Source organism: Bubalus bubalis, chromosome 4 (assembly GCF_019923935.1).
Source record: "Bubalus bubalis isolate 160015118507 breed Murrah chromosome 4, NDDB_SH_1, whole genome shotgun sequence".
NCBI classification, from domain to species: domain Eukaryota; kingdom Metazoa; phylum Chordata; class Mammalia; order Artiodactyla; family Bovidae; genus Bubalus; species Bubalus bubalis.
The window spans coordinates 112,312,614-112,340,270 of NC_059160.1; the positions used below are offsets into that span (position 1 = coordinate 112,312,614).

Below are 27,657 nucleotides of genomic sequence, written 5' to 3' on the forward strand. Positions count from 1 at the left end.
TAAAATATTATTCTACAAAGCAAAAAACATATAATGTTGAAAGTGTACATTTTTAAAGGAAAGAGAAAAGCCAGTACAGAACATCTGAAGCAAATATAAAACTGTAAACAGAAGGACATATTTCTCAGTTTGTTCTCTCCCTGGAAGAAAGGCAAAAAAAAATGAATTCTTGATATGAGCTCTTATGGTAAACCATAAATATTGAGACTCCATTCTTACTTTTGATATAATTATAAAAATGGATTTTAGCAAGCCTTATAATTTGAGGTATAGACTAAATCCAAAATGATACCCCTAAATTTCCATTTAGACTCTAAACGTCTTAATCATTTTGATGAGGTGCATCTGAAAATACAGCCCTGGGACTCAAATAAAACTATGGTTGGTTGGTTGTTTGACTGACTTATTTATTATCTGCATGCCACTGTTGTAGTTTAAAATAAAGACAAAAGTTGTTGTATTTCATTGGGTCACTTGACATTAGCATTTAGCATTTATTAAGTTTCTTGGTTATTTACAGGTATTTTTCCTTTCTAATAGCTTTTAATCTAAATATGATAACCAGTTCACTGATTGCTGTCACAGATGGGTAGGCCAGAAACATAATTAGGTTTCTTAGAATTATCCTAATCAGTAAGAGCATTTCCATAATATTTGCATATTTACAATGACATTTTCAATTTGTAAATCTTGAGCAGGGTTAAAATCAATTTCATGATGGATCTTGAAAATAATGAATAGAATTCCAAATGATAAGTATGTAGATTTTTACTCTTTCAACACAGATTTAGCAAGTGCCTACTATGTGCCAGGTACTCTGGCATCAGGATTTAGAGCTTACTTCTACATTCCAAGCATTAGAGTTGACAAACAAAAGGGCAGGCCAACAAGTAAATCACAATGCAGTGTGATAAGTGAAATGCACAAAGCACTATAGAAAAACTAAAGAGAGATATCTAACTCAGATTTAAGGTTCAGAGAAATACGCTATGGGGGTGGGAGGTATAATTGAAGAATAAAGAGTAAAGCATAAGAACTGGAAGATATGAGTGTGTGACGTGTTTGGAAAAATATTAGTGTTCTGCTTTTGCAGAAAATGGTACACGGTAGTAGTGATCTCAATGAGAGAAAACAGAAAAGACTGAATCCATGCAGAGAAATTTGGATTTTACTATATAAACACAAACACCACTCATATGCTGTTGTTGTTTTGACAAGGGTAGAGAATTTATCAAAGAAAATATATTTGAAGGATTTGTCGTTGTTCAGTAGCTCAGTCATATCTGACTGTTTGTGATCCCATGGACTGTAGCACACCAGGCTTCCCTGTTCTTCACCAACTCTCAGAACTTGCTCGAACTTATGTCCATAGAATTGGTGATGCCATCCAATCATCTCATCCTCTGCTGTCCCCTTCTCTTCCTGCCTTCAATCTTTCCCATCACCAGGATCTTTTCTAATGAGTCAGCTCTTGGCATCGGGTGGCCAAAGTACTGGAGCTTCAGCTTCAGCATCAATTCTTCCAATGAATATTCAGTGTTGATTTCCTTTAGGATTGACTGGTTTGATCTCCTTGCTGTCCAAGGGACTCTCAAGAATCTTCTCCAACACCACAGCTCAAAAGCATCAATTCTTCAGTGCTCAGCCTTCTTTATGGTACAATTCTCACATCCATACATGACTACTGGAAAAACCATAGCTTTGACTATATGGAACTTTGTTAGCCAAGTGATGTCTCTGCTTTTTAATATGCTGTGTAGGTAGCACAGCTTTACTTGCAAGGAGCAAGTGTCTTTTAATGCAGATGCTTGAAGGACAGGATGATCAATTAGAAATGGAAAAACCAATCAAGATGCTTATTGCCTTGAGTAGGTTAGGCACATACAATATGCAGATAACTACAATTTATAGTGGAAAATAATACATTACCTCAAAAGAGTATACAACAAAGATTTTGTTCACTGCATATAAAGATTACTTGTGGCTTCTGGGAAAGACTTTCTGGTGGCAGTATTATTTGCTACTAACTTTTTATTCTAAAGGTTAGGTGATATTTTGATGCTTAAAAATGAAAGAATAGCTTTCCACAGACAGAAAAACAATGGCAAAACACAAAAATATGAGCTCCATGTAGGAAAGAACCAGTAGTATAGGTTTTGTGAAAGAGTTGTAAGTAGATTGGAAATAAAAGTTTGCAACTTTGAATCATTGGTAAGACTACTGGACTTTTCCTACTGACAGTGAAGAAACATAAGTAATGTAGCCAGAATCATGATTTTGAAGTGAGGTAAATATATTGTTTAACTCTATACTCTGAGTACATCATGAGAAAAGGTGGGCTGGATGAGTTACAAGCTGGAATCAACATAGGTGGGAGAAACAGCCACAACCTCAGATATGCGGATGATACCACCCTAATGGCAGAAAGCAAATAGGAACTAAAGAGCCTCTTGATGAGGGTGAAGGAAGAGAGTGAAAGAGCCAGCTTAAAACTAAATACTAAGAAAAAAACTAAGGTCATGGCATCCAGCCCCATTATTTCATGGCAAATAGGGGAGGAAAAGGCGGAAGTAGTATCATATTTCCTCTTCTGGGGCTCTAAAATCACTTTGAATGGTGACTGCAGAAATGAAATCAGATGTTTGCTTCTTGGCAGGAAAGTTATGACAAACCTAGACAGTGTGTTGAAAAGCGGAGACATTATTCTGTCGACAAAGGTCCTATGGTCAAGGCAATGGTCTTTGCAGTGGTCATGTACAGCTGTGAGAGTTGGACCGCCAAGAAGGTGGGGCAGTGAAGAATTGATGCCTCTGAACTGTGGTGCTGGAGAAGACTCCTGAGAGTCCCCTGGACAGCAAGGAGATCAAACTATCAACCTTACGGGGAATCAACCCTAAATATTCATTGGAAGGACTGATGCTGAACTGAAATTCCAGTATTTTGGTCATCTGATGTGTACAGCGGACTCATTGGAAAAGTCCCTGCTCCTGGGAAAGATGGGGGGACAGAAGGAGAAGAGGGCATCAGAGGATGAGATGGTTGGATGGCACCACCAATACAAGGGACATGAACCTGGGCAAACTTCAGGAGATGGTGAGGGACAGAGAGGCCTGACCTGCTGCAGTCCATGGGGTCGCAAAGAGTCAGACACAACTGGGCAACTGAACAACAACAAGTATATTGTAAAGGAAGAAGAGAAAGCAGTCAAGAGAATACTGAAATTGCTGAAGCCAAGACACACTGTGGGACTCAAGAGGAATAATAGAGGTATGGGGAGATTTTTGACCTAGAGCAGACAGCAATGGGGAGTCACTGCTGGATTTTAAAGTGGTAAGCTTTTAATTATGAAAAGACATTCCATTTCCACGAACTGAAAGCAAAAAGAGACACACAGAGAGAACTGGAATTTAATGGAAGTTGTAAATCAAGCAGTTAGTAAGCAACTGCAGTAGCCCAGGTGAGCGACAGAGTGTTCATTTGTTTGGGAGGGTGGTGGTAGCAGAGATGGATAGAAGAAGATGCATTTGTGATACATTTTCAGAGTTGAAATTGGCATTTCTAAATATGTATATTTACTATACTAATGGAAACATATCTGTAAGCTAACAGAAATGTCTACCATATAGAACATGGGCATGGCTAATAGTGTCCAACTGGAACCAACACAAATTCAAACAAGGAAGTTATCTGGATGAAAACAGATGTGGAGGAGATCAGAATGTTGAGGAATATTTACATTCACTGGAAGGTGAAGGAAAAACAGTCAGTGAATGACACTAAGAAGGAGCTTACTAGAAGGTAGGAAGGAAACAGGACAGCATTCCATAATCATGAAAATGAGAACAATTTCTAGATAGGGGGCTCAATTATAGTAATCAGGTACACATAAATCAAGAGAGAAAGGAGGAGGGAGGCGAGGGGAGAGGAGGAAGAGGAGGAGGTGAAGCAGGGAGGTGGCTGGGGGAGGGAGGTGGCACAGGGAGGTGGAGAAGCTTGACTTGGATTTGGTAAATAAGAAATCACTGGGTGATTTCTGAAAAAATAGGGCTAGAAGATTCTATTACAGTTCTCTTTTTTCTTGAGACTGGTAGCAGATTCCTTTGGGAATCTAATAAAAGGTATGGACCAGTCAGAAGTAGAAATAGGCAAATACAAGTAATTCAGTCATATAACTTGAGGGTTTTTTTTTGTTTTTTTTTTTTGTTTTTTTTTTTTAAACCCCATTTGAAATCATTCCATGAACTTCACCCTAGCTTAACTGGGGTAAAATCTTAGATTGAAGTATTGATGCATTAGCATTAGAAGTTTCAGTCCAAGATCTAATAAGGCAGAAAAATAAACAGGTATATCTACCAGATGGATATTGATAATGAGACGAATCCCATACTTCGAAAATATACACAGAACACAGCAGTTGCATAAAAACTATTGATCACTGTTTTCCCTCATTTTGACTCTAGACACACTCAAAATGAATCTGCCAAGTCCAGCTTTCTGATCTTTTCCCACCTAACATTCCAAATGGCTTCAGCCGGCCACATATTCTTTACTAAATCCATCTCCAGCCTTCTGGGCCCACTATATCAAATGTCACAAAGTGTAATTGTTTATGTGTCCTGCTTTCAATCAAAATATTCCAGCTGGCAGCTCAAGAGAGGGCTTGAAGAATGGGAAGAGGGACAGAATGTAAAATGCAGAGACCCCCAAAACATGAAAAGATTTGTTTTCATTTGATGGTTTATTGTTGGACGTTTTTGGAATCAATGAGTACTTTGTGCCTTGTCCCTTCAGAGCTATCAGAGGCACAGCATAAAGCATGTCAGCAGTTACGCAGCTCTGATTCTCAGGGAAGGCATTTATCTCACACCTTATTCACCCTTTACTGTCGTAAACCGACACTTAGCTGTCCCTCCCACAATGCAAACCTGCCATCCCCATTTCTCTGTACCACTCTCACATACCATCAACTCCTGGAAAATAATTGCAAATTCTCTAACAATGTGGCAAGAACCGGCCAAATTCTCTGGCCAGGACTTGGTATCCAACATTACTGATGGGTCATTCATATCTTACAACCATAAAGAAATAATAAACATTTGTTAGTTGGATTTTGTGCTTTCTTGGTGATGAACACTACGTGACTTGCCCACGGATTTCTTCCTATAACTGTTCTCTAGCGTCATCCATTCTGTTCACTTTTGTCATGCTTTATTTATTACTTTATAATAACAAAGATTAAACTGATCTCATAATGGCACAAGTGATTTTATTCAGAAAAAGTAGAAAATAAGAGTGCTGGCTGTATTTGATCAAATTTTAAAGGCCATATAAATTGTTATTACTTAAAAACATCCCCAAGCACTAAACATTTTTTAACTGAAATAAAAATAACTTAGATATAACAGTGTCTTATGGAGTGAGGCAAATTTTAGAACTAATGTAAGTTACCCTACTTTATTTTAGCATGTCAAATTATATCCTGAGGAAGGATGGTCAACTTGACTTAAAATTTGACTTTAAGTGATTCTCTAACTTTATCAAAGTCCCATTTCCTCTAATTAATCTATTCTTCTCCTATTTTCCAACCAGTTGCTTTTTTTTTCTTTTTTTTTTTCCAGAAAAGAAGTACTTCTAAATAGTTTTTTCACATTAACATTAAGGAAAAATCAAAGAGAACACAGGGTAATTAAAATATGTCAATTCTTTTATCATTTTGGCTGAAAAGAAACAAAATATGTTAAAGCTTTTAAATAAAGCTTGCCAACATCCGCTGGATCATGGAAAAAGCAAGAGAGTTCCAGAAAAACATCTATTTCTGCTTTAATGACTGTGCCTAAGCCTCTGACTGTGTGGATCACAATAAACTGTGGAAAATTCTGAAAGAGATGGGAATACCAGACCACCTGATCTGCCTCTTGAGAAATTTGTATGCAGGTCAGGAAGCAACAGTTAGAAGTGGACATGGAACAACAGACAGGTTCCAAATAGGAAAAGGAGTATGTCAAGGCTGTATATTGTCACCTTGTTTATTTAACCTATATGCAGAGTACATTATGAGAAACGCTGGACTGGAAGAAACACAAGCTGGAATCAAGATTGCCAGGAGAAGTATCAGTAACCTCAGATATGCAGATGACACTACCCTTAATGGCAGAATGTGAAGACGAACTAAAAAGCCTCTTGATGAAAGTGAAAGTGGAGAGTGAAAAAGTTGGCTTAAAGCTCAACATTCAGAAAACGAAGATCATGGCATCTTGTCCCATTACTTCATGGGAAATAGATGGGGAAACAGTGGAAACAGTGTCAGACTTTATTTTTTGGGGCTCCAAAATCACTGCGGATGGTGACTGCAGCCATGAAATTAAAAGACGCTTACTCCTTGGAAGGAAAGTTATGTCCAACCTAGATAGCATATTCAAAAGCAGAGACATTACTTTGCCAACAGAGGTTCATCTAGTCAAGGCTATGGTTTTTCCTGTGGTCATGTATGGATGTGAGAGTTGGACTGTGAAGAAGGCAGAAGGCCAAAGAATTGATGCTTTTGAACTGTAAGGACTGCAAGGAGATCCAACCAGTCCATTCTGAAGGAGATCAGCCCTGGGATTTCTTTGGAAGGAATGATGTTAAAGCTGAAACTCCAGTACTTTGGCTACCTCATGCGAAGAGTTGACTCATTGGAAAAGACTCTGATGCTGGGAGGGATTGGGGGCAGGAGGAGAAGGGGACAACAGAGGATGAGATGCCTGGATGGCATCACTGACTCAATGGACGTGAGTCTGGGTGAACTCCGGGAGTTGGTGATGGACAGGGAGGCTTGGCTTGCTGTGATTCATGGGGTCGCAAAGAGTCGGACACAACTGAGCAACTGAACTGAACTGATGAGGAGACCCAGAATTCATTGGAGGCATTAAACATGTAGGCTGAAGTTAACAAGCAACTGTGTCTTCTGCTTTTACTTAGAGAAGAGTTTAGTATTCTGTCTCAGGTGCCATGTCTCTCTCTACTTAAAATGAGAATATTTGGTTCGTCAACAATCTGAATAGTGCTGAATTCCAAGGACGTAGTCAGAATTCATGCGCTCTATTGAGTCAACATGAGGCCTTATACACAACTCTGCTCTCCTTGAAAAATACATACAAGACAATTTGAACAAATATGTGTGTGTGTCACAGGAGTGGGTGGTCTGTATGGGTCTGAGTGTATTTGTATAAGAAATCCTCATTGGAGCCAAGAGCTATAATTAGTAACTGTGGGCAACCCTTAGACAGTGCTTGCTATGTGCACTATTCTCTCTCTTTCCCGGCTTCTACTTCTCTCTGTCTCTCTCTCTCTCTCTTTGTCTCTCTCTCTCTCTCACACACACACAGAGTCACTCCTTTAGTCCTTAACACAACTTCACTATTTTCCGCATTTTATGACTGGGAAAACTGAGGCACAAAGAAATTAAAGAATCAGCCCTAGGTTCCACAGTTGGTTGGTGTCATGAACTTAATGAACTATTCCTTTAAGGCATTTTTGTTCACTAAATTAAACATCTTTCAAGAATTTAGTGGTTTGGGGCTGCTTTGGGGAGTCGTGTTTATTTTCTAAATATTTGTAGGAGGGAGGTGACTGTGAGACTGGGTCAGTTTAGATCATTTAACCAGGTAATTTTTGAAAAAAGTCACAGTGACCCAGTGTCATCTGGGTAACCTCAAGGTATTGCTGATAACAAATGTAGTTTCCTAAGAGAACCTCAGGCTGCACTGACTGAGAATGTAGTTAGTAACTATCAGTAAAAGTAGCCCAGTGTTAGCGATTTGTTAGGCATCAACTATTTTCTTTTTAAAATTGTTGACTTTGCTTGGAGTATATGAAAGTACTGGCTGCCTTTTATATCCCCTCATGACTATTTAAGAGCTGAGAGTGTTCAGGATGATAATTCTGGTATACTAGACCTTAGTATAGACTCATCTCACACACTGGCAAAGTAATGCTCAAAATTCTCCAAGCCAGGCTTCAACAGTACGTGAACCGTGAACTTCCAGATGTTCAAGCTGGATTTAGAAAAGGCAGAGGAACAAGAGATCAAATTCCCAACATCCACTGGATCATCAAAAAAGCAAGAGAGTCCCAGAAAAAAACATTTACTTCTGTTTTATTGACTATGCCAAAGCCTTTGACTGTGTAGATCACAACAAACTGTGGAAAATTCTTCAAGAGATGGGAATACCAGACCACCTGACCTGCCTCCTGAGAAATGTGTATGCAGGTCAAGAAGCAACAGTTAGAAATGGACATGGAACAACAGACTGGTTCCAAATCGGGAAAAGAGTATGTCAAGGTTATATACTGTCATCCTGCTTATTTAACTTATATGCAGAGTACATCATGTGAAATGCCAGGCTGGATGAAGCACAAGCTGGAATCAAGATTGATGGGAGAAATATCAATAACCTCAGATATGCAGATGACACCACCCTTATGGCAGAAAGGGAAGAAGAACTAAAGAGCCTCTTGATGAAAGCGAAATAGGAGAGTGAAAAGTCAACAACATTCAGAAACCTAAGATCATGGCATCCAGTCCCATCACTTCATGGCAAATAGATGGGAAAACAATGGAAACAGTGACAGACTTTATATTTTGGGGCTCTAAAATCACTGCAGATTATGACTTCAGCCAGAAAAATTAAAATACGCTTGCTCCTTGGAAGAAAAGTTATGACCAACCTAGACAGCATATTAAAAAGCAGAGACATTACTTTGCCAACAAAGGTCCGTCTAGTCAAAGCTATGGTTTTTCCAGTAGTCATGTATCGATGTGAGAGTTGGACCATAAAGAAAGCTGAGTGCTGAGGAATTAATGCTTTTGAACTGTGGTGTTGGAGAAGACTCTTGAGAGTCCGTTGGACAGCAAGGAGATCCAACCAATCCATTCTAAAGGAAATAAATCCTGAATATTCGTTGGAAGGACTGATGCTAAAGCTGAAACTCCAATACTTTGGCCACCTAATGCAAATAACTGACTCACTGGGAAAGACCCTGATGCTGGGAAAGATTGAAGGCAGGAGGAGAAGGGGATGACAGAGGATGGGATGGTTGGATGGCATCACCGACTCAATGGACATGAATTTGAGTAAACTCCAGGAGTTGGTGATGGACAGGGAAGCCTGGCAGTGCTGCAGTCTATGGGGTTGCAAAGAATCAGACACAACTGAGCAACTGAACTGAAATGAACTGACTGAGACCTTAGGTGATGGTGAAATGGAATACTATTCAATTTCCTAAGTTTCCTACACAGAAATCCTATAGAAATATGATGTAAACAATTTTCTGCTCCCAGAATTTCTGCTTAGAATATATTAATCATACCCAAATATCCATTATTACAATATTCCAGTTAATTCCTTGTTTATTATGACCCAGACCAGATACTGACTTTTGAAAGCTCTGATTTCTCCAGGAAGAGTTCTAGCCTCTTGCTTGCATAGTATTTACTTGGATCTCTTTTTGCTCTAACACTTCCTAAATGGATGTCTAAGAGAAATTAGACAATAGAGACCTTGTTCTTTTCTTCTGTCAATTCCCAATGCTTGTGAAGTACTAGATAACTGAATGCCACTGAGCAGTCTTATTCAAATTCACAAACAGGGTTTATTCATTCTCCAGATTCTAGCCTTAGCCAATGAGATAGATATGTTTCCAGGCACAATATGGAAGTTTCATGTAATCTTAATGCTTAGTTGAGTAATACAATTATGGATAAATGGCAGCGGTTGTCTTAGGAGTCTGTGACTTACCTTACTAGACTTGTGATCCACATTAAAAGTGGCGATTGCATCCTCTGTTTTTTTCCTCCCAGATTTGGTTATTACATATTCAGCAAGTTTGTGTGCTAAATAAGTCTTTCCAGTACCACTAGGTCCTGAGAGTATAATTCTGTGATGCTCCATCAACAAGTTAAAGTATCTTTGGGTAATTGGTTTAGGAATCAGAGTATCAAAAACAAAACTGTCCAAACTGTTTTCTTCTACCCCTAAAGGGAGAAACAAAGGGAAGAGAATGGCTTATGATTCTACATAAGCTAGAATTTAAAACACAGTGTCAACTGGCACCTGGGCTTTGTTAGCCATAGCAATAACACTCCTTGCAAGAGACTTTCCTTGACATTTCTGTCTCACAAACATGTGTTGCTATTTTAAGACAGAATACATGAGAAATAAGGCAGAGTGAACACAGGAATGAAAGCAAGCCAGTTGCTTTTCCTGAGACTCTCTTCCCTGTCTACTTCATGCTTCCCACTTATGTTTCCACAGAGAAATGGAAGCATTACTATGAATGCTATCAAGAATTATTCTTCTCTTTGAAGGTGGTAATTTTGTTAAGCATAAATATAAAAATTTGTGTTCTTCTCTTTTTCCTCCTCTTTTCTCCTTCTCTTTACTTCCTTCTAGCTCTCATTATACATCCCTGCTATACCATCACTTAAGCTTTTGAAGAATATATATTGTGATATTTGGCAAGGAATTAAGGAGAGCAACAGTATCTCAACTATCTTAATCATAAAATCAAATATTGACAAATCCCTCTATTAATCCATAGTTACCTAGATATGTTCTGAACTCATCAACATATGTGAACAAGAAATTATGGAGACAAGGATACCTGAGATATTCCATTTACCTAGAAATAATCACATTATTCAAAGAAAAAGAATTTCTCATCCCTAATTCTTAACTTCCATTCTCTATCCCCAGTGGGTATTCACTGAATATGTGCTTAGTCTCTTCACTGCATCCAACTCTTTGTGACCCCATAGATTGTACCCTGCCAGGCTCCTCTGTCCATGGGATTTTCCAGGAAAGATCACTTGACTGGGTAGCTATTCCCTTCTCCAAGGGATCTTCCCAACCCAGGGATCAAACTTGGGCCTCCTGCATTGCAGGCAGATTTTTTACCATCTAAGCTACCAGGGAAGCCCTTGCTGAGCATATATATTTTAAAATTGAAGGCATAGGGATGAATATATTACCTTAGACTAGGCAATAAACTTTTAGAAATTTCCCCTAAATCAAAGAGGATAATGTAGAAAACCTAGAAATTTGAAATTTGACGAGTCACTTCTTCTATGAGTCCTCGAGAATCTTCAAAATTACATCTCAAAACTCATAGACTTTAATTTACTTGATTTTTGTTTTTAGTTGGATTTTTGTGTTTTTAATATAAATATGGTTCATCTCATACCCAAACTATTAAAGTAGTTAGCCTACTTTTCAAATATGAAAATTTGAAGTGAAACTGCAAAAAAAAAAAAAAAAAAAAAAAAGGAAAAGAAACATTGGTAAAAATGCAATTGTGGGTTTATTTTCCATTTTTACTTTTACCTTTCAGGTTCACAGTGATGACGTTATTATCACCCACAAGGTACCCACAAGGCAGCAGCTCAGGCACTTCTGGGCCATGGGATCTGGTTACGTCTCCTATACAGTAGCTGGCAATGCAGTCAGAGCTCAGACCAAGGCTAGCGGAGGTATCAATTCTGAACACATACTCCTAAAATTGTATACACAAAGACGCAAAGTCAAAACAGAGGGACCACTCTTCTATCACGGTAAAATTCATGGGGATATGAAACTAGCTATCAGGAATTTTAGAACTGGGTACTACAATAACTATTAATATCACACAGCATAAAGAGAAAGCTTTCTTTAATAGTTAAAATGCAGGAGAGGAAAAGCAGATATGCACATGCCATTAAAGCTAAGGGAAGCATCCAAAATGAAACACGTTTGAAAATTAGTATCAGGATATCTTGTACAACGTACCTTAAAGAGACGTCTAATTACACCATCTAAGACATCCCACTTGGTTTTTCCACTTACACCAATGGATCCTATCAAATATGCCTGAGACTTCTGATCCTAAGTAAGATCAAAATAAAATAAGATAAAACCCAACTGCATCTTGTTTTATTATATCTACTAAAATATTAATACTGGTGGTGATTAACACTAAAATATATATTAAACTTATGGTTTATATTATGGTAGACATACACAGTGGATTATACAAAATACCCCAGCAAACAAAGCAACCAAAGTAACTAATTAACTAACAAGCAAAGTAACAGGAATAGCAACAAAACAAGAGAGAAAGAGGTTAGATGAAGTGGTATGGCCAAGGAAAACTGATTCATGACCTGTTCAGTAGAAAGGAAAGGTCCAGGAGAGAACAGTCTTCCATTTTAGCGAGCACGTACATTTCTGAAGAGAAGCAGCTTGGTGGGAAGGAGATGGTGATAGAGATGCAACAGAACTATATCTTGAGTCCTAAAATCTCATCTTAACATTTTTGCAATCTAAATGTTAAGTCCAAAACTCAGTTTATTATTTTTTATTTAGATTATCTCTAAGATTGAATCCAAATTTGAAAAAAAGTTATCCATGGCAGTATGGGATTCATATATTCACAACTCAGGCTCTACTCTGAATTTATCAGAAAATTCAATAGAATACTTGCCAGGAAATCCTACAGGATTACAAGGAATCCTTGAAGATTCTTGGAGAATCTTCAAAATTACATTTCAAAACTCAAAGATTTTCATTGACTTGATTTTGTTTGTTTTTTGGTAGGGTTTTGGTGTTTTAAATATAAACATGGTTCATTTCATAGCAACTATTAAAGTGGTTAGTTTACTTTTCATATATGAAAGTCTAAAGTGAAACTACATCTACCATGTAATTAAGAAAAGTGATGTTAGGTCAAGTCACTTAGCTGGCTCTGACCTACATTTCTTCATCTATAGAATTTAACTCTATAAGGGTAAATGATTATCACCACTACTTAGGTATACCCTGAAACAAATATTTGTTTAAAAAAAAAGTTAGAAATTTATAGCAAAACCACTGTTATTTTTATACCACTGTTATAGACTGAATGTTCTTGTTCCACTCAAATTCATATATTAAACCACAACTCCCAATTGATGGTGTTTGGAAATGGAGTCAGCAGGAGGTAATAAGAGTTAAACTAGGCCATGAGAGTGGGTCTGACATCACAGGATCAGTAGCCTTCTAAGTCGGAGAAGGCAATGGCACCCCATTCCAGTACTCTTGCCTGGAAAATCCCATGGATGGAGGAGCCTGGTAGGCTGCAGTCCATGGGGTCGCGAAGAGTCGGACACGACTGAGTGACTTCACTTTCACTTTCACTTTCATGCATCGGAGAAGGAAATGGCAACCCGCTCCAGTGTTTTTGCCTGGAGAATCCCAGGGACAGTGGAGCCTGATGGGCTGCCGTCTATGGGGTCGCACAGAGTCAGACACAACTGAAGCAACTTAGCAGCAGCAGCAGCAGCACCCTTATCTAAGTAGGGGAAGTAAGAGAGAGATCTCTCTCTCTCCAAGTACACACATTGAGGAAAGGCCTGTGAGGACATAGGTGCCATTTGCAACCCAAAGAGAGAGCCCTTTTCAGGATCCAAACCAGACAGCACCTTGATCTTGGACTTAGTAACCAGGAGAAAACAAATTTCCATTTTTTAAGCCATCCAATCTGCAGTATTTTGTTATGGTAACTCAAGAATACCAAGATAACTTCTTCTTAACATTCAGAAATATTGTCTTTCAGAATTATTTTGAAAAAGAAAACTTGTTTTCTGGTGTTAATGTAACTGAGTCAAAATGGACATGCTTACAGGGCTTTTAAGCAGCTGCTTTTAAATCAGAGATCGTTCAAGCTTCACTGAGACTATTATAGTCTTTTACAAAAAGACCGACATGGGAAATTCAGGCACAGATCTGCAGCTCAAGCAGAAAGCTTATGGCATTAGAATTCTTAGAATATATGCTCAATGTAAAAATTCACAATTGCTAGCTCACTTTTCAAACTTAAATACTGCAATTATCTTAAAATTCTAAAGTTCTTTGCTCTTCTGTTTGATACGAAAAAATCGGATACCTACAAATTTGTATTTTTGGCCACTGAAATACAATTTCAACTTGAAAAAAAGTATTTTTTGTTTCAAGAAGAGTCTAGGATCAGGATGACACTGCCAATTTGAAGGCAATATTTGATTCCAGAAAAATTAAATATTTGCCTTTTCAGCTAGGGCCTTGCTTAAAAATGATACACAAAAGTAGTATTAATGGACATTGTTATAATGAGTCTAATAAAATATATCTATCTTTCCAGTGTCTAGAATGGCCATATAGCTTATAGTCTCCTCTTTGTAGAAAGACCATCTTGACAGTTCTAGCAACACGGTACCATACATCATAAACATCACCTGTATTTAGTTAGATACGATGCTATGTCAAAGAAAGCCATGTGCTTCTTTTTAGGTTTTAGGAATGAGGGTGGCTGACAGCTGCTACTGTTTTCAGTGAATAAACATGAAGTACGGAGACACATTTCTATCTATAGGATGAGGCCATTTCTTTTGAGTCCCTAACTTTCATGCTCTTATAAACATATTAAGCCAATGCCAAGACAAACTCTGCTGGTAGAATATTTATCAGGAAAAATACTCATATTTCAATATATTTGACTCGTGGTCATTCACGGTAATAAAGAGCTTAAAATTAAAGAAATACCTTTGCTCGGCCGTAGCCCTTGCTTATGGAGACTATAATTTTCACACTGCGGCCATCCTTGTGTCCAGTTGCATCACCAGGGTCATCCAGCAAAATATCTACCAAATTTCCAAAGAAACATGCACACACATAACAGAGTCACGTTAGCTCGGATCTGTCTACTGCCATCACTTTCTCCCCCATAGTTTTTCGCTTTTCAAGGGGAATATTTACCTTTTCTGCCATCCATTCTAACTTAACACATGTGAAAAACCTCAGCTTTCAAGAAGATGGGTGGCTGTGGTTGGGTTAAAGTTTTCATCTAAGACTTTATTTCTGTTTTCAAAGATCTTCACCCAAGTGTTGGGCCATCGCATTAGATGAGGAAATAAGGGGTTTCTTTCCCTATTATGCACAGGTCTGAGTAATACCTGAGTAATATTTAGTTACCATTATAACTGCCACAAATTGAAAAGCAATCTGATTTTCTATCTAGCTGAAAATATCCAAGCTCAAACCCCATGAAATTATGAATGCAAAGGTGCTGAGATTGAGTGTCAACTGAAATTATTTTCAAGCATTTGGTACAAACACAGCTATATGACAACTTTTCCTTATATCTGTAATTTTAGGTAATGTTTTGAATTTCAATGATGGCATTATACTTCCCTGCAAAAATATATTAATTATTGCTCTTCTGTCCTCTTTCTGCTCACAGTTTCAAAACAAAAATGATATTTCTAGTAATCAGCCAAGAGTTACAGAAGCATGATAAAGCTAGTTAACCTTTAAACTACCAACATTAAATGTGATTAAAGATTAATTTTTTAAATATAGTATTGAGATTAATGTTCAGTTTGGAGAATGAGTAAGGCAAACTATCCCACATATGTCTTCCTTTGAAAATGATATTATAGAGGCATATTTAATATGAAGATAGTGTTCTGTGGACAAAGGAAACTTAGCTACATGTTGAAGATCACATGTGCCTGGTGACAAGAGGACTCATTTGCTCAAATTGTAAATTCAGAGAGACAAGGACTTTGTATCATTATATAGAAGAAACAATTTCATCAAATGGGTTCTGAAAATAAAATTGTATTACTTTAATAATTGGAATATGCAATTTTGCAAAGAAAGGAGTTTAAAAAATGCCATAATACCATAACAATGAAAAACAAATTTAGAGTTTAAGGAATATGGAGATTTTTTTGCTAGAAATTTTTAAATTGTCAAAGACAATCTCCCTTGCTGGAATTAATTTTTTTTTTACTAGATGAACATCCTCCTGGTCTCATCTTTTTGCTTATCCTGCTCAAAACTCTTCCTTAAGTGTCATTTTAATTCTCATTCCTTTTCTCAAAATTTTAAACTGGCTAATTATTCACATCTAAATATCTTATAATTCATGACCAAATCACCTCTTTAGTACTTTGTTCGATTATTCATAACTGTTCATAAATATTCAAAAATAATTATTTAAAATAATAATTTATTAAGCATCAAAGAAATCAGGTACTGTCCTGGGCATTGGAAATGAATACCATGGTGAGAAAGAAGATGAATTCTCTACTCTATCATTTACTGAACTAATTATAGTAAGGCCCCCAAGTCTTCATTTATAAAATGGGTTATAAAACCATTAGCTTGGTAGAGTTATCGAGAGCATAACAGACAATGCTTTTAAAGCACTTTATCCTCAGTATTTAGTAAGTTCATCTGTTCTAACCATTACTCCTTTTCTCTGTGTGTCTATTCTAACTCCTTGCATTAACAGTTGGAGGAGAACACCGTGGCTCACTCTGGGTCTCCCCATTGGTACACCAATGGGATGATCACCGGAGCAAACAACTCCAAGGGAAAACAAATAACAGCCAATTTGAGATAGGGGTCTTTGTGTTTTGTTTTTGGTTTATTTATTTATTTATTTGGAAAATAAGTTATGGTTCTCTGTCAACATATTGAAAAAAAGAATAAAAAGGTTTGCCATTCTGGTTCCAATCAAGTGAAATACTGACAAGAAAAATAAAGGTTTTTTCACACCTCTGTATTCACTGGATGCATGGAACATGCACTATATTTGAGGAACTGGACCTCTGTCAATTGTCCTCTGTCTACTACTTTTTTAATTAATCATGTACTCTACAAAGCTTTTCTGTTAAAAAGCCCCAGCATAAAAGCACTTTTGACTGTCAAGTTTGAGACCACTAACCATGCAGAGTTCCAAAGAATAGCAAGGAGAGATAAGAAAGCCTTCCTCAGCAATCAATGGAAAGAAATAGAGGAACACATAGAATGGGTAAGGCTACAGATCTCTTCAAGAACATCAGAGATACCAAGGGAACATTTCACGCAAAGATGGGCACAATAAAGGACAGAAATTGTATGGAACTAAAAGAAGCAGAAGATATTAAGAAGAGGTGGCAAGAATACACAGAAACTGTACAAAAAAGATCTTCACGACCCAGATAATCACGATGGTGTGATCACTCATACTCAGCTGGAGCAGACATCGTGGAATGTGAAGTCAAGTGGGCCTTAGGAAGCATCACTATGAAAAAAGCTAGTGGAGGTGATGGAACTCCAGTTGAGCTATTTCAAATCTTAAAAGATGATGCTGTGAAAGTGCCACACTCAATATGTCAGCAAATTTGGAAAACTCAGCAGTGGCCACACGACTAGAAAAGGTCAGTTTTCATTCCAATCCCAAAGAAAGGCAATGCCAAAGAATGTTCAAACTACTGCACAATTGCACTCATCTCACACGCTAGTAAAGTAATGCTCAAAATTCTCCAAGCCAGGTTTCAACAGTACGTGAACCGTGAATTTCCAGATGTTCAAGCTGGTTTTAAAAAAGCCAGAGGAACCAGAGATCAAATTGCCAACATCCGCTGGATCAATGAAAAAGCAAGAGAGTTTCTGAAAAACATCTATTTCTGCTTTATTGACTATGCCAAAGCCTTTGACGGTGTAGATCACAATAAACTGTGGAAAATTCTGAAAGAGATGGGAATACCAGACTACCTGACCTGCCTCCTGAGAAACCTGTATACAGGTCAGAAAGCAACAGTTAGAACTGGACATGAAACAACAGACTGGTTCCAAATAGGAAAAGGAGTACGTCAAGGCTGTATATTGTCCCCCTGCTTATTTAACTTCTATGCAGAGTACAGCATGAGAAACGCTGGGCTAGAAGAAGCACAAGCTGGAATCAAGATTGCCGGGAGAAATATCAATAACCTCAGATATGCAGATGACACCACCCTTATGGCAGAAAGCGATGAAGAACTAAAGAGCCTCTTGATGAAAGTGAAAGAGGAGAGTGAAAAATTTGGCTTAAAGCTCAAAATTCAGAAAACTAAGATCATGGCATCTGGCCCCATCACTTCATGGGAAATAGATGGAGAAACAGTGTAAACAGTGTCAGACTTTATTTTCTTGGGCTCCAAAATCACTGCAGATGGTGAGTGCAGCCATGAAATTAAAAGATGCTTACTCCTTGGAAGGAAAATTATGACCAATCTAGATAGCATATTGAAAAGCAGACATATTACTTTGCCAAGAAATGTCCGTCTAGTCAAGGCTATGGTTTTTCCAGTGGTCATATATGGATGTGAGAGTTGGACTGTGTAGAAAGCTGAGTGCCAAAGAATTGATGCTTTTTGAACTGTGGTGTTGGAGAAGACTCTTGAGAGTCCCTTGGACTGCAAGGAGATCCAACCAGTCCATTCTGAAGGAGATCAGCCCTGGGTGTTCTTTGGAAGGAATGATGCTAAAGCTGAAACTCCAGTACTTTGGCCACCTCATGGGAAGAGTTGACTCATTGGAAAATACTCTGATCCTGGGAAGGATTAGTGGCAGGAGGAAAAGGGGATGATGGAGGATGAGATGGCTGGATGGCATCACTGACTCGATGGACGTGAGTTTGTGTGAACTCTGGGAGATGGTGATAGACAGGGAGGCCTGGCGTGTGCGATTCATGGGGTCGCAAAGAGTCAGACATGACTGAGCGACTGAACTGAAGGGAACGGAAAATTGCCCAGGAACATGTATATTATTGGTTTTCAAGCGGCATCTAGTGGCTGTGCTTTGTAATCACCACAGGTCCTCCTGTAAATCTTTCTCTACCAAGTCTTTTATGTATACAAAAATGATTAAATGCTGTGTGTGTGCACTCAATTAAAGGAGCAGTTATACTTTATAACTGAATAGTTCATCAGATATTAAGAGGTTAGGTTATATGATTCTATTTGCAACTGACTAAGACGGTACCCTTATTCTGAACTCAATACTGGAACCCAGCGTTTCCTTTTTGTCTGTTTGGTGACAGTTTAATAGAGCTGTAGCCTGGTGACAGAGGAGCACTGTATTCTCCCTGGGCTGCAAAATGCAGGATCACTAGTCAAATTTAGGAATAGGTCCTGAAACACCTGTAAATGGGCAAAACGCACGGGGTTCTGATTATCTAGTGATGAGTACAAACCTTCATCAGAGAATATTACTCCTTCGTCCTATCTGTAATCCTGGAGGAAGTACTTGTCAAGCACAAACAATTGTTTTAAAAAATGATATGAAAACCGTATCTCTAAGTCGTTTCACTCTTTCACAGAGAATGTTCTTTTAAGATGATCATGACTGAGAATGAACTTATAAGGGAAAAGGGCTATCTCTGAGAATTAGGGTGTTAACGCTTTGAAGAGGGAATGGGTGAGGGTCGTGGTGGGCAAGGGTCTGCAAATTCGAGGTGTCCTCGCTTGTGACGTCCTAGGCATGCTGTGATGAGGCAATGTGCGCACAAAATCACCTGAGGTAACAGACTCCGCGATGTTCAGATTGTTCAGCGAGAGCCCTAAGGACTGGCGCGAGGAGGAGGAGGAGGTGCTGCTCGCGGACTCGGACGGGGGCCGAGCAGGCTTCGCGACGTTCCCCGTCTCCGCCTTCAGCCGGTCATTTTCAGCCTTCAGTATTTCAATCTCGTTCTGTTGTGAAATTGAAAAACATGGCGCTAACTTGAAGAGAAAAGGGTATCAAGTCTTTTAGTAGTAGTGTTAATCAGTGTTTGTTTTTTTTTTTAATGTGGTGAGATATTAAATAAACAAATATAAATTATGAAAACAAGATTTCCTTCCAAAGAAGGAAAAGTAAATCTCTTTCTCTGTCTCCCATATATACATATTCAGATATTCACAAATATAGATACACTGACCAGTGGAACTTTTTTACACTTAAAAAAAAATCTATCATATATTTGAGGAGTTTTCCAGGATGTGGTCTCACCTGAATTAAGAATAACATAATTGAAGAGGTCATTCCATTTCTCATTTTAGAATTAAACACTACAACATATATAAAAACAGATAACCAACAGAGAGACCTACTATATACTCAATATTTTGTAAAAACCTATAAGGGAAAAGAATTTAAAAAGAATGTATCTATATCTATCTATATTCAGGTATATATAATATATATATATATATTATATATATAACTGAATCACTGTGCTGTGCATCTGAAACTTTGTAATACAACATTATAAATCAGCTATGCTTTAATAAAATTTAAAAATTTAATGCAATACTATTAATATCTCATAGAAGAAAATGCCCTTCGTAATATTCTGAATTCAGGGAGAGTTGAAAATCACAGTAAAACAAAAGTAATATAAATGAAGTGATTTAAAATTATCACTTCAGAATCCTAGCTAACGTCTGAAAAAGTTTTTGTTCCTTCGAAACAGAGCACTAAGCTCATAAAAACAACACAAGCCTTTTGATGAATATATCAGTGGTATAGGAATCTGCTTGGCAACGAGCTTTTCCTGTTTCAGTCAGTCATCTGTGGTACCAAGTGATTATTGGTTGACAATAATAAAATGAAAGTCTGAGCACAGACTGGTTCTGAATTTAGCCTTCGGATCCTTCCAAGATATACAAAAGCTTTACTTTTACAGATGGCATTCTACATCACTTTTACTTTCATATTTAGAAAGCTTGTGTTATATTTCTGTCCTTTCCTCATTACATTTGTTTTTCAATAAAAAACAGGTAAAGGTGTTTGAAAGTCAGATTTCAAAATTATAGGAAGAAGTTACCAAAAGGTAAATCACGGGGAAGTCAAGAAGCAAGGGCTGTAGTAGTTTCTCTGAAAACTTAGCTCTCAGCCAGTTCAATCACTAGTAAAAATGCCTTCAATGGTCCTTGAGAGCAACCAGCCAGTTTGCACTCCCATTTCCAAACCTGGATTTTACAAAATTTTCCAACCGATATTAGGAAAGGAGTTGCAGAGATTAAATAAAAAGAGTGCATTTCCAAAAGGGATTTAAATGTGAGATTTGCTTTTACAATAACTGAGACAAGAGAATAAGCAGCATTTCAAAGCTCTCCTGTTCACTCCTTGAAGGTGCTTACAGACCAACCTGCATCCGGTTCATGGCTTCCCGGATCTGATCGAGATGATGTGCAGAGCTGAGGGCCTCCAGCCGAATATCTGTTAATTTTAATTCCTTTTCTCTGAGCTCACTCTTCAACTGCAGAATTATCTCTGCCTCAGCCTCTGTGCATTCACAGATCCTGAAGAAAGAAACAAGCACAAAATCAGCAGTTGGGGAAGCCAGAGGATTAGGAAAGGCAATGATTCTTTTAAAAGCTGAACTGCAATAATATCCAGCAGGTAGAGAGATTATTTGCTGCTGGCAAAACCTAGAGAAAAGGAAAAAGAGTTTTACAAACAGAAATACATTCATAGGTTCAAAACTGAAAACAGTAGGCCTTTGTCTCTCTTTTTTTTAATCTCTATTTTTTGAAGTTTAAAAACAATCTATCTTTACTGTATAGAAACTGATACTCAAAATTACCTTGTTGCTAATATTTGTGGGGCTGAAAGTCAGAGTATTACTATATCTCATTCAACCATTTTTTCAAGGGACTTAACCTTCTATTTGCAACATATTAAATGTGTTTAAAACAAAGTTATTATGTATCAAAATGTTGATTTCTAGTTTTATAAAATTTTGCAAAGAATAATCTTATTTTGCCATAATACTATCTCCCGGTTACCACAAAACTTCAAAATAAATATTGTAGACAATAAATCAGGGAGATTAGTTTTGGACATTTAAATAATGGATGAGTGTTATATAATCCTTCTGGTAGGCTCGGCTGATTTAGGAGGTCAGCTAATGAAACTGAAGCAAGGTTTCAACCCAAACAAGCGGGCTAGTTGGGGCTGCTTGAAGGTCACATACACTACATCCTCACTGTTGTTGTGCTGTTGTTTTTAGACAGCCTGGGAGGAAATGTGTCAAAAAGAATTTCTGTTGTATTAATGAATAGCTTTTCTATTTAAAATGTGAGGATTAAGTTGCTGGTCACAAAATGACCGTGCTGTGTTCTTCTAAGTAAGGGGAATAAATAGGGTGTGCAAGGTCTTAAATGGTTCTATTTGTGGCCTTGCTGTATATGACAGCTCTGGGGAGCTGCCGTCACGGGCACACATGGAATCGGAACTGAACAGCACACAGAACAGAGAATTATCAGAGCACATGTTTAACATTCTACATGTTTTATTCTTTCTTATAACATTCTAGTGGGATACTATAAAAAATGCTATGCTAGATTATCTAACACAATTGAAGAAAAATGGATTGCAGTTTGGCTTAAGGTAACAAAATTTTACTTCCACAGCAGGAGGGCAGAGGAGGTAGTCATTGTTGAAACACATGCGAGTGATTTTAGAGAAAGCAGGAGTGAACACTGCTTAGGTTAGAACTGGGATCTGAGCAGTTTTCATGCATCACACTCCATTTTACCGGGATCTATGCTTGTAGATCACAGGGCCATTTTGCCGTTTCTTTGGTGGCCAGACAAGGGGTGACCTGCATTTAATGCACAGTTAGATAGATACAAGGACAAATGCCAGTGAAAATAATAACTTAGAAAAGGGGAGAATGAGATCAAGAAACATTCACGTTCTAATGTATGGAAAACAGAAGAGAAATGAATGCTGTCTGCTATTCTAAGGAAGATCTGGAAATAACGGACACAGAGACGATGCTGTGGTTCCATTCAGAACACACACGTGGGCCTGGCCTGAAGTCGTCTTCAATAGATTCTTCCTCGTGCTGCAGAGGGGGTGACTTACGCAGAGGCAGACTGGGAGGGCTTCATGGAGGCTGACCCACAGTCACCCCCGTTGTGGGGCAACTTGGGGGATGCTGGGAGGGACCAATCTGTAAGCTCTTCAATGTCCGAATGTGAGGAAGGAGGCTTGGTGGACTTTTTCTTCCCAAAGGCTTGTTTGAATGAGCTTCTCAGCTGCAAGAAAGGACAGAAATTACCTTCCTTGCCTATTTGCACTGGGGACATCTCGCTTTGGGCCGTTAGTTTGCAAGTGCCATCCTAGCCACTGCCTGGGGTCAGTATGTATAAGCAAAGGATTAACAGCTGCAGCACGGTATCTCTAATTAAAAAAAAAAAAAAGATACCGTGTTTTGTGTTTCTGTTTTATTCTTGTATTAATCCAGCACAGCGCAAACATGGAAGGCTTTTAAACAGTGCAGGGACAAGGGCATGGCCATCAGAGCACTCATTTAAAACGAAGTACCTTGAAGGGATCTCCTTTCAGAAGGCTCCTCTCTTCAAGGCAATTTGTTTTAAATGGCCACTTTAGCTCTACTGTCAAGTCAGGGCCTGCTGACAGTACAAACTTAAAAAGCAAAATGACATCAAATTCACCTAACACTTCATCAATCGTGAGTTTCTATTCAAATTTTCAGTTCCCAGACTATGCAAAACCAGAATTGGTACGCCCTACAGCGCTATTTGGAAAGTAGTTTTACTTCTCTTTAAAATTGAAGATTAAAATGAAAAGACACAAAGAAAAGACAAACAAGGTAATCTGTTTTTAAAAGGTATAAAAGCTTCCTGCCAAAATGAATAGCATTCATGCCAAGGGTGGGTGTTTTTATAGATGCATGCCAAACTGTCCACGGTTTATATTCACCTCACTTCCTCTAGAGTTCACCTTGCAGAAACATGAAAGAGTGCGGAATTACAAATCAAGGGAAGGAAGGCTGATCAGTATTTTAAAATATTACCTGCATCAACATTTTTTTTAAAACAAAAAAAGATATTTCTCTCATTATTTACAGAAAGCACTCTAGTAAAATCCTTTCCTAATTTCATTTTGGATTTCATCAAGAGTTCTACTTATTTAAAATATACTTTTCTTCCATGGCAGTCAAAGAAATCCTTTACTTCATTATTTTTTAAACATTTTGTAGTGGTAGCATCTTCCCCTCAGTTTTTCAGCAATTACTTTATATCATAAATTAGTTAACAAGGGATAGTTGTAGCTAACAAGGGATAGTTCTGTTAAAGTACATTTCTATATTTCTCCTATGTTCTTTTGGTGAAAATATATAGAGTTGATTTCTGATACAGTGGTACTTTCACACTATAAGCTCTGTTGATGCAAGGGGTGGAGAAGTTTGCAAGGCCTCCTCTTTCTTTTTTACCAATTCTATTTTTTCTCCTCTTCTTCCATCAGCATCTTTACCACCATCACCATCATCGCCACTACTAACACCACCACCATCATCACCATCATCCTCTTTTTCTTCTTCATCTCCACCTTCACAATAAAGTCCTGCTTTGAGCCATTTATTTATAGATGTTAATCTATTTTTCTTTACAATATCCCTGTAAAGTCAGTATAATTATCCAGTTTTTACAAATGAGAAAATTTAGGCTCGCCAAAAGGTGAAGTAACTTGCCTAAGAGCCAAAACATAAGCATCAGAGTTGGGATTCAAATCTAAGTTCGGTTAGTCCCAACTCCAAGATGTCTGTTCTTCAGCGCCAGGCTGCCCTGAGCTTTTTGATGAGTATAGAATTTGAGGGGTCAGTCACTTGAATGAGACACTGTAAACTGCTGTGAATCTCTAAAGCCAAAAGGAAAAATCCTGCCTCACTGTGCAGTAATAAGCTTGTGAATTAGATGAATGCTAATAGCTTACCCAATTTTTCTTTTTCTTCTTCTTGGAGTCAGCATCATTACCACTGCCAATGCTGGAATGGCTTGTGGCACTGTTAATACTAGAAACGCTTTCAGAGGAATGCTGTCTTCTGATGCGGAGATCTAGCCACAGACAGAGAGAGTCACATTTACTCATAACGACTTTCAATCTGAACAAATAAGAATTTTAGGCTTTCTGAGAGGAAGTTCTCTAATAATAGTCAACACAGCTTTGTATAGATCATTTCAATGCAGTTTTAGTTTTATAAGCTTAACAAAGTATCACCCTATTTGCTTTAATTAATTAGGTTACCTGTATTAAGATTCAATGGGAATCTCAGGTAAGTCTGTAGCATTGGCAGTTTAATGGATTCTGAGTTTTGTCCCCAAATTAAATGCTATGCTAGTGATTTGTACTGAATACCTAGATTAAACAGCACTTAGAAAATCATTTATCCCAATGATATATTCCATGGAGTAAATGGAAACTCATAATGGCATGAAAATTAATTGTGTCTTTTTAATATTTGTCCTTTGAATAAAGCTACTAAGCCAGATATACAGACTTTCCATTTCATGGAAGCATACCTTGTTAGAGCCAAAACAAACCTTGTGAGTCATCTAAGCACTTCATCTCATAGATGAGACAACCGAAATGCAAGGAAGTACCTTGACCACGGTCAAAGAGTCAAAGTCATCAAGAGAGAATCTAGGTAGACTTGATTAGTGAATTAAATAGAAATCATATTTCAGTTCAGTTCTGCTGCTCAGTCGTGTCCAACTCTTTGCAACCCCATGAATCGCAGCAAGCCAAGCCTCCCTGTCCATCACCAACTCCCGGAGTTCACACAAACTCACGTCCATCAAGTTGGTGATGCCATCCAGCCATCTAATCCTCTGTCGTCCCCTTCTCCTCCTGCTCCCAATCCCTCCCAGCATCAGGGTCTTTTCTATGAGTCAACTCTTCACATGAGGTGGCCAAAGTACTGGAGTTTCAGCTTTAGCATCATTCCTTCCAAAGAACACCCAGGGCTGATCTCCTTCAGAATGGACTGGTTGGATCTCCTTGCAGTCCAAGGGACTCTCAAGCATCTTCTCCAACACCACAGTTCAAAAGCATCAATTCTTTGGCACTCAGCTTTCTTCACAGTCCAACTCTCACATCCATACATGACCACAGGAAAAACCATAGCCTTGACTAGATGGACATTTGTTGGCAAAGTAATGTCTCTGCTTTTTAATATGCTATCTAGGTTGGTCATAACCTTCTTTCCGAGGAGTAAGCGTCTTTTAATTTCATGGCTGCAGTCACCATCTGCAGTGATTTTGGAGCCCAGAAAAATAAAGTCTGACACTGTTTCCACTGTTTCCCCATCTATTTCCCATGAAGTGATGGGACCAGATGTCATGATCTTAATTTTCTGAATGTTGAGCTTTAAGCCAACATTTTCCACTCTCCTCTTTCACTTTCATCAAAAGGCTCTTTAGTTCTTCTTCACTTTCTGCCATAAGGGTGGTGTCATCTGCATATCTGAGGTTATTGATATTTCTCCCGGCAATCTTGAGTCCAGCTTGTGCTTCTTCTAGCCCAGTGTTTCTCATGATGTACTCTGCGTATAAGTTAAATAAGCAGGGGGACAATATACAGCCTTGACGTACTCCTTTTCCTATTTGGAACCAGTCTGTTGTTCCATGTCCAGTTCTAACTGTTGCTTCCTGACCTGCATATAGGTTTCTCAAGAGACAGATCAGGTGGTCTGGTATTCCCATCTCTTTCAGAATTTTCCACAGTTTCTTGTGATCCACACAGTCAAAGGCTTTGGAGTAGTCAATAAAGCAGAAATAGATGTTTTTCTGGAACTCTCTTGCTTTTCCGTGATCCAGCGGATGTTGGCAATTTGATCTCTGGTTCCTCTGGCTTTTCTAAAACCAGCTTAAACATCTGGAAGTTCACGGTTCACGTATTGCTGAAGCTTGGCTTGGAGAATTTTGAGCATTACTTTACTAGCATATGAGATAAGTGTGATTGTGCGGTAGTCTGAGCATTCTTTGGCATTGCCTTTCTTTGGGATTAGAATGAAAACTGCCCTTTTCCAGTCCTGTGGCCACTGCTGAGTTTTCCAAATTTGCTGGCATAGTGAGTGCAGCACTTTCACAGCATCATCTTTCAGGATTTGAAATAGCTCAACTGGAATTCCATCACCTCCACTAACTTTGTTCGTAGTGATGCTTTCTGAAGCCCACTTGACCTCACATTCCAGGATGTCTGGCTCTAGATGAGTGATCACACCATCGTGATTATCTGGATCATGAAGCTGTTTTTTGTACAGTTCTCCTGTGTATTCTTGCCACCTCTTCTTATTATCTTCTGCTCTGTTAGGTCCATACCATTTCTGTCCTTGAATTTAACTCAGATGACAATTTTATCTACTACTGTGGGCAGGAATCCCTTAGAAGAAATGCAGTAGCCATCATGGTCAACAAAAGAGTCCAAAATGCAGTACTTGGATGCAATCTCAAAAATGACAGAATGATCTCTGTTCATTTCCAAGGCAAACCATTCAATATCATGGTAATTCTAGCCTATGCCCCAACAAGTAATGCTGAATAAGCTGAAGTTTAACGGTTCTATGAAGACCTACAAGACTTTTTAGAACTAACACCCAAAAAAGATGTCCTTTTCATTACAAGGGACTGGAATGCAAAAGTAGGAAGTCAAGAAACACCTGGAGTAACAGGCAAATTTGGCCTTTGAGTATGGAATGAAGCAGGGCAAAGGCTAATAGAGTTTTGTCAAGAGAAGGCACTGGTCATAGCAAACACCCTCTTCCAATAACACAAGAGAAGACTCTACACACGGATATCACCAGCTGGTCAACAGTGAAATCAGATTGATCATATTCTTTGCAGCCAAAGATGGACAAGCTCTATAGAGTCAGCAAAAACAAGACCAGGACCTGACTGTGGCTCAGACCATGAACTCCTTATTGCCAAATTCAGACTGAAATTGAAGAAAGTAGGGAAACCCACTAGACCATTCAGGTATGACCTAAATGAAATCCCTTATGAATTTACAGTGGAAGTCAGAA

The 27,657-nt window shown here is 38.3% G+C and overlaps 1 protein-coding gene across 10 annotated transcripts in view; it reads right to left on the reverse strand.

Moving 5' to 3' along the window:
* NAV3 (neuron navigator 3) overlaps positions 1-27,657 on the reverse strand; it is a 908,237-nt gene that overhangs the window by 16,790 nt on the left and 863,790 nt on the right. For 7 of the 10 annotated variants that reach the window (XM_044941915.2, XM_044941916.2, XM_044941918.2 and 4 more), the window contains 10 exons: positions 24,570-24,691; positions 23,556-23,576; positions 22,695-22,867; positions 22,363-22,428; positions 20,971-21,124; positions 19,357-19,531; positions 14,574-14,671; positions 11,805-11,900; positions 11,364-11,532; positions 9,780-10,015 (listed from right to left, as the gene is read on the reverse strand). In XM_044941915.2, coding sequence (XP_044797850.2) covers positions 9,780-10,015; positions 11,364-11,532; positions 11,805-11,900; positions 14,574-14,671; positions 19,357-19,531; positions 20,971-21,124; positions 22,363-22,428; positions 22,695-22,867; positions 23,556-23,576; positions 24,570-24,691 — 1,310 coding nt within the window. The remainder of the gene's footprint in view (positions 1-9,779; positions 10,016-11,363; positions 11,533-11,804; positions 11,901-14,573; positions 14,672-19,356; positions 19,532-20,970; positions 21,125-22,362; positions 22,429-22,694; positions 22,868-23,555; positions 23,577-24,569; positions 24,692-27,657) is intronic. The other 3 variants (XM_006073207.4, XM_044941912.2, XM_006073208.4) reach the window with 3 other exon arrangements.